This window comes from Aphanomyces astaci (genome assembly GCF_000520075.1).
Source record: "Aphanomyces astaci strain APO3 unplaced genomic scaffold supercont1.9, whole genome shotgun sequence".
Classification (NCBI taxonomy): Eukaryota; Oomycota; class Saprolegniomycetes; order Saprolegniales; family Verrucalvaceae; genus Aphanomyces; species Aphanomyces astaci.
In genome coordinates this window covers 935712-942759 of record NW_009798272.1, presented here as the reverse complement: position 1 = coordinate 942759, position 7048 = coordinate 935712, and the positions used below count along the sequence as shown (strand labels likewise).

At 52.4% G+C, this 7048-nt stretch overlaps 5 protein-coding genes across 5 annotated transcripts in view; 3 read left to right on the top strand and 2 right to left on the bottom strand.

Moving 5' to 3' along the window:
* The window catches only part of H257_05132 (hypothetical protein), a gene marked incomplete at both ends in the record, with an annotated part of 1599 nt that extends 880 nt beyond the window's left edge, over window positions 1-719 (bottom strand). The window contains one exon of the mRNA XM_009829896.1: window positions 36-719. Coding sequence (XP_009828198.1) covers window positions 36-719 — 684 coding nt within the window. The remainder of the gene's footprint in view (window positions 1-35) is intronic.
* Window positions 720-1934: 1215 nt separating this feature from the next.
* On the top strand, window positions 1935-3013 carry H257_05131 (hypothetical protein). The gene is made up of 2 exons (XM_009829895.1): window positions 1935-2739; window positions 2786-3013. The coding sequence occupies exons 1-2, from the start codon at window positions 2461-2463 to the stop codon at window positions 2879-2881; spliced, it is 375 nt and encodes a 124-aa protein (XP_009828197.1). The 5' UTR covers window positions 1935-2460; the 3' UTR covers window positions 2882-3013.
* Window positions 3014-3710: 697 nt separating this feature from the next.
* Window positions 3711-4374, top strand: H257_05130 (hypothetical protein; the record flags this gene model as incomplete). The annotated part of the gene is made up of 3 exons (XM_009829894.1): window positions 3711-4001; window positions 4080-4196; window positions 4279-4374. The coding sequence occupies 3 exons, from the start codon at window positions 3711-3713 to the stop codon at window positions 4372-4374; spliced, it is 504 nt and encodes a 167-aa protein (XP_009828196.1).
* A 66-nt stretch (window positions 4375-4440) lies between these two features.
* Window positions 4441-5470, top strand: H257_05129 (hypothetical protein; the record flags this gene model as incomplete). Its single annotated transcript, XM_009829893.1, has 2 exons — window positions 4441-5088; window positions 5150-5470. The coding sequence occupies 2 exons, from the start codon at window positions 4441-4443 to the stop codon at window positions 5468-5470; spliced, it is 969 nt and encodes a 322-aa protein (XP_009828195.1).
* A 1261-nt stretch (window positions 5471-6731) lies between these two features.
* Window positions 6732-7048, bottom strand: part of H257_05128 (hypothetical protein) — a gene marked incomplete at both ends in the record, with an annotated part of 2343 nt that continues 2026 nt past the window's right edge. Inside the window, one exon of the mRNA XM_009829892.1 lies at window positions 6732-7037. Within this exon, the coding sequence (XP_009828194.1) occupies window positions 6732-7037 (306 nt within the window). The remainder of the gene's footprint in view (window positions 7038-7048) is intronic.

Genomic DNA, 7048 nt, shown 5'->3' with positions numbered 1-7048 from the left:
GCCAGCGCGTCGTCGATGCGCAACGCGCCGCGGACCATGTCAGACCACGTATCTTTGCCGCATTTGGCGTACTTGTCCTCGACCTTAGTCACCAAGGACATGGTCACGTAGTTGCACAATCCCGCGTTGGCGTCGTAAAAGTGCGAGTCCGAGTGCGCTGCGATCATGTGACCGGCTTTGATTGTCCACACGAGCAACTGCAAAGCCGTGTCGTACGCGGCGGGGTTGCACTTCAAGTTGACAATCGCGTTCGAGTCTTGGGCGCAAAAGTTGTACCCACTCTCGATGAACGACACGTACGCCGCCTCCGTGTCCGTGCGGTTGTTGAGTTGGTCCATCGCGTTGAGCAGGTTCAACCGGCCCGACGGTGACGGTCCGTCGTCCACGGTTATGTACACGACTTCCTTGGCCGACTTGGCCTTGCGGATGCCACAAGTCGGTGCCGTCGGGATCGGAAACTTGGCTGGCTGGCCCACAAACTTGGGGAAATTGAACTCGACCTTGGAAGGTGGTGCCATCGTGTCATTCAACAACGGGATGTCCACGGCAACCGTCGTGACGGGAACGTCTGGGACAAGCGGCCATCGCCGATCCGAGTCGCTGCTGCTTTCACTCTCGGGCAGTCCGCTCGGATTACCCTGTTCCCCAAGCCCCGCATGGGAAGGCGGCCCGAAGAAGAAAAACGCCACGACGTTCCACACGACAAGCAGCCCAAACATGGGTAGGGTATTCCGTGAAAATGGTTATGAAAATGATCAGGGTGGACGACGGAATTGTGGTGAGCTTTCGGGTACATTGTCATCCAGCATCCTTTGTATGTTAAAAGTCTTTTGGTAATGGCATGGTACGTTTTATCGGAACATTTATGGAATGATTACGTTTTGGAAATGGAACTTTCTGAGATGCGTCACTACTACTACGTAGCATACCGTTCTACAGGAAAATGGCTTCTCTCAAGACTGATACTTCGACGTTGCAGAAAAGCCTTTCAATACTCAGTACTACTGTACTACTCCGGAGTACTACAGAGGGGAGGGAAAATAGCTCAGTGGTGGAGCATCGGTTTCTTAACTCAATGGGTGAGGGTTTTGACCCCGTGGCGTAAAAAACACCTCTTTTTATCCACTGTCCTTTCTATTTTGTCGCGCAATGTATTAATTGACTGTGAGTTTGGATTATCATATGTTTAAGGGTTCGTTTGGTACACGTAACCGGAAATATTGCAATATTCAGGCCCAAAGCGCCATTTTAGGGTCGAATTCAACAAATCTGATCAAAATTAAAACATGTCTTGCTTGCAGAGGTTTAACCCAAATCCAATAATTCCACGTGGGATTTACTCGTTGAAGAGGTCCAAAACACCATATTACAAATGGACCTTTTACATCCATTTTGAAAATGGCATTTTGGTTAATCCCATTTTGCGAAAAAATGGAATATTATTCTTGAAATGTTACCAGAGGCACCCTAAGACATTCCTCCACAAGGGCCGATACTAGAACCACATGTTGTCGGATCGCTTCGCCAATTGTAACGCGCCTGCCCGACCAGGGACGGTGTGTAATCTTCGGTTTTTTACTTCGCTCAACGGTTAATACCTCGTGCTTCGACCGATCTTCTTCGAAGTTCGGTCCTCGTCTTCGTACGTAGCCCTTGTTATCCGGATTCCCCAGGGGAGGGACGGATAAATCCTTGCGGAAATAATCCGGGGAAACCGGGGATCGAACATGAGCAATATCAGCTGCTTTTTAGATGTTGCCCAGCGCAGTGAGGCGGATTCGTAGCATATTCCAGAACAACCAAATTCATGGTTGTCAAGAGGTAACATCCATGCACATGTTTGTACTTTCTGTATGTGATTTGTTAAGTACCCTCCATAAAAAATAATTTTGCTCTATATGTTTATGCAGGAACCCGCTTGGGGTGAAATACCTATAAAATATAATATATATCGAGTATGAGAGAATGCAACACGCGGGAAGAACCCACTCATTGCACGCCAAATGGCGCGGACTGCCCATCGCAAAGCACAGGACGCCCGTCGGCCAAGAAGACCATTCGCAAGGAGCCATCATTTTGAACCAAATCGTATTCTGTCCGTAACAAGCTGTGCGTCATCAACGCAGGTCGAGATAACTCTTACAACTCCGCATTGGGCATGTACTTCCCGGGACTCACTGGAACGCCACGCAAGATAGCGTGGAAGCGCATTCACCGCTGGGAGAAGAATCGTGCCGTTATCGAAGCCGCAGCAACCGAACCCTCCCAACAACACAAAAAGTCCCCGCGGCCTCCAGGAACTACGTTGACTCTTGATGTCGCCACAGAAGAAGTGGTGGTTTCGGGGTAACCAAAACTGAGTTTTTAGAATGATTGGCTGCGAAATTCAACCCCCAAGCGACCAGGTAAACCTACCGGTAGTCAGTGTTGAATTTGCTCCATTAGTCAGCTCTTTAACCGATGTACCGACTTCACCAGCTCGTCCGTGTCCAACCCGAACACTTTCCGCAACGCAACTTACCCTCGTTTGCCTACGGCCAGGTGACACGTGCCACTGCCACGCATGTGCATGTGTACATCCGTGCCAACAACGTCCTTACCTCGTCTTTCCGCGAAGCAGTACCAATTGACTCGTGTGTGCTCCCCATCGTTGACATTGACGAGTTGGAGGCTGGGACGGGTTTATGGATGCGACGCTTCGCCTTCGGCGAAGTTAATGGTTCGTGGCACCATGGCCAGGTAACCGCTTTTGACGTCACTACCCACTTTGTTACACTGACCACAGCCACTACGTCCCACTCTATCTCCGCCAACACTCTGGAGCCAACATTTCCAATCTGCGCTCTTCTACTCGGTGCCCAAGCTCTTCCCTCTCCTTTGAGTGACTCCGCGCTGGCATGTAGTCCTGCTGACCTCCGTTCACATCACGCTACCATTTTCGAACGTGCCATCACTGGTTCGGACACCGTTTTACCGTCGACGGATATTCCAACAATTCTAACCGACATTCTACCGATTACTCTACAGCCTCACCCTGACGACACCGTTTGTGTAGTTGACTTGGCTAGGGGACGCGTTTGTCGCATCAACATGTGGTTGATTTTGCCAACGTCGTTGATGGTGGCAATGCACCATCTACCCTAATTGGCCTGGGCGAATCATTTTGTAATGAACCTCAACACCGTGGGGATGATAGCCCTGCTGCTCCAGTGCCCCCTCGTGTTTTATTCTCTGTTGCCCCCCCGGCACTGCCACAGTACGAGAGGTGACTCTTGCAACCGCCGTTTCAAATAGACGCTTTTCTCGGCCAATCCTCCACAGCTCCTGGCATGGTACCGGGGCGAATTACCGCACTCGATGCCGCGGCAGCGTCCTTGGCTCAGGAGGACGGTCGACATGCTAGTCGTCTCCGACGCACTAGTATTCCATCTGTCTCCGCTGCTTCAAACCCTAGTCCGTTTGTCCCGGCGAAAATCTCCCTAAGTTTTTATTCAACCCATCCGCGACCCAACGTGCAGTGTGGAGTGCCCTTTCGTCTCCATCGTACGGTACATTGCCCCCAATGGATCTTATGAGTCGCATGGCTTGTGATCCCTGGCTTGGTTTTACTCCGCACCCGGGATTTTCACTTATCTATATGATTTATCGTTCTCGTCGGATGGGCTATCCTTGGCCCATTTCCCACCTCTCTCTGATCATGCCCGACGCATATGGAACGACAACGGCGCTGTCAACCCGCGCAACTTCTCAGCCTCGGTTACTCCCCCCGAGTCACAAAACTGCTGTCAGCCCAAGCCATTCTTGACGCACTCGACAGTCTCGTGACGTTCTTCCAGCCCGACGCGTATGGTTCAACCACGGCGACGCTGTACTTCGGACGCGCCAAGGCATTCTGCGCCTCCCTTCATCGTCGCCATCCTATTTGCCCGCTTAGTGCACCAGTGGTCGTGGCATACCTCGACCATGAATTTGGAAAGTTCGGCCATGTCATTGCTAGCGACGTACGCTCCAACCCCCCAGGAGATGCTTTCACACGATTCTACCTCGTCTTCGATATTGATGGTAATTCGGCCAATCAGCTCCTCATGTCCATTATGCAAGTCCAACTCGCGACCCTACCACACCATTCGTCTTCTCACCATGGCCACTTGATGCAAACCCCTCAGGCCCATGGTCCGTCATCATCGACGACGCCAGTACGAGTATCCATACCCCCCACAGCTCGTAAGTCCATCCCGGTCATCGACGGCAGGTCAATCTGTCTGCGTTTCCTCTCAGTCAAAGGCTGCTCAGCCGGTCCACTTGGAGCTACATGTGGCACGGTTCCACGCGCCCGCATCCATGCAGTCCCAACTCAGCTCCCACCCGCTCTGAAATCGCACATCACAACATACCTTGGAGGCCTAAAATCTGAATTCTCGACCCTGGCTTGACGGTGCCATGGGGGGACTCGCTTATCCCCCCCTGGCCCAACGAAGCTATTCACTTCGTCTCGCCCACCACACGTTCACCACAACATGTCCTTCCCACACATCAGTCGTCACTGCTGACAGTGTCACGAATGCTGTTCCCTCCACCAAAGTTTTCCCCTGGGCCCACCATCCATTCCCTCCCCTCTCGGATGCACACCACCACGTGTGGCCACCCGAGAGTCCCATCATCGCCAATAGCGCTGACGCCACGTGGTTTGGTCTCTCCATCCCCGAAGCAGGTGTAATTGGCATCGACACATCTGCGACCTTTGGTTGGTGCGGCAGTCCAAACATCTACTGCGCTTTCGGCAATGGAATCTCTTGGCGAGTCTCGCATGAATCCCCAGCCACGATATGTCCATCTTTGTCCACCGACGATCGCCCATTCTGGGGATTCAACAACATTGGTGACCATGTATTAATCGAACACGACGTTGGAATACGATTATCCTGCGCCGACAGCACCTTGCGACTTGCCACCCTTGGCCCGGACAGCCTCAACCTCGACAAATTTACCTCTTGGCCCGGCAAACTAGCTGCCTTGGGGCTGCACTGGGATCTCGATAAAGGCCAAGTTTCGATGCCTTACGAAAAGATCTGTAAGGCCAAGCTACGGGTCCACAATCTCTCTCATGGTAGAGTCACAACATTCACAATCTTGAGAAAGTGCTTGGCAGCTTACATCATGTGTGCTCATGCATACGTCCGGCGAGAGCATGCACATCGACGAATCACAAAACCACGACCATTTCTCCATCAACGTTCGAGAGCATTTCTGCGTGACCCTCGCTATCGCTATCTGGGGCCCCCTACTCGCAGACCCAGAAGGACGTCGCACCATCCACGTCCGAGCACTAACCGACAATACCAGCGCGCTGGTATTGCCCACTACACACTCGCCAGCAAAAACAGCTACAGTCAATAACTCAATCGCTGCCTCGGCCTCCACCAAGCCCTACACCACCTACACGCTACGGCTCAACATATCCAAGGCGTAATCAACACACGACCCGACGCAAGATCACGAGCCAGCCGCGAGCCATACACAAATCTATGGCGCGCGGCAATGAAGGGTTAGACCCAATCAGCAGTCCCGCCTCAGTTACGCCACTCCTACCTTCCCTGTCCGAACTTCAACGAGCGTCTTTGGCCACATCCTCACTCACGAGGTACGCTCAAGTCTGGCGCGAATAGAGTACGTTTCGCCGATCGCTCCGACTACCCGAGTGGCCGTCAAATCACGTCTAATCACATTCAACGGATCTCTACGCATTTGCCCAATATCTTTGGTCAGGCGAATCGGGCCGTTCCAACTTCGCCACCTCAATCAAGTCCAAGCTCACAATCGTGTCGTGGTACCACTAATGCGTCTGCGGCTACTCTACTCGACTTGCACCACAACACAGAATCCAACTCACCGGCATGCAACGCTCCCGCACCCACTCCCACGCCAAAGACCCCATCTCCGTTATTATCCTGCTTGCCCTTCGCAATCGACTACACCTCGAAACCCACCAAGACCGAGTTATCTGGGGCTCTACGGTCTTAGCTTTCTCCTTTCTTCTCCGTCGTTCCGAATACTCCTCCGTCAACGGCAAGCCTACCAACCACATCATCCGTATCCAAGATGTAATGTTCCTCGATGCCCTGCTCCAACGTACAACAGCATCAGCAAAGTCCAACTCCGCATTCAAAATTCAAAGTCCGACCAATCAGGTCGTGGATCTGACTTACAACTGGCAACTTCAGGCGTGACTTGGTTATGCCCAGTGGCAGCAATGTGGATCATAATGCACCAGGCGCGAGCAATAGGTGCCATGTCAAACGAAACACTGTGTTGCATCAAGCGTGGTACACCCATTCCCTCCGAACTCATCAGCACACACATCAAACTGGCTGCTGGTGACACTGGACAAGATACGTCAAAATTCTCAACCCAGTCGATGCGGAGCGGCGGTGCTATGGCCCTGTTTCGCGGCGGCGCTACCGACCTGGCGATTCAACTATTCGGCCGCTGGACGTCAGACGCATATAGTAAACGATACACCAGAATCGACGGGCAAGAGGTAGGCAACATGGCCACCAAAATGGTCGCAAGCGCATTTTCATATGGGGCAACCGCCACGCCACCCCCAAGGCTGGCGATACACAATTCACTTGTTCCCTGTAATAGAGTGCAACACTTGCGAGTTAATACCGAGTTCACTGTATTATACTGGTGTCAACAGTAAATACTTGTGGTTGCATCTTTCTCGCGTGTTATTGCTTGAGGGGGTACTGATCCAACGTGCCAATGGTATACCCGAGAAGCTGCAGCTCAGCTATCACGTCACGAAAGATAGACGCTTTCGCCTCGTCCACAAAAAAGTAGTCGTGGGTCAGCAGCACGACGTGGTCCTCACTCGGCCCGGGCTTCCACTTCTTGTCGAACTGGTCGACAATGTCTTGGGCGACTTTGCACTTTTCCTTCTGCGCATCGTACGTTGCCTCGGCATCCAAGTACCACTCCACGTCCCATCCCAAGACAAACCACGGCTTGGTGTCGGGTTTGCACTCGAGCTTTCCCTCAAAGAGTT

Bases quoted from the DNA above. Each gene is read 5' to 3' on its own strand.
- H257_05131 (XM_009829895.1), top strand. From the start codon at position 2,461: ATGTACCGACTTCACCAGCTCGTCCGTGTCCAACCCGAACACTTTCCG. The intron at 2,740-2,785 runs GTAACCGCTTTT...CACTGACCACAG, and splicing joins GTTCGTGGCACCATGGCCAG to CCACTACGTCCCACTCTATC.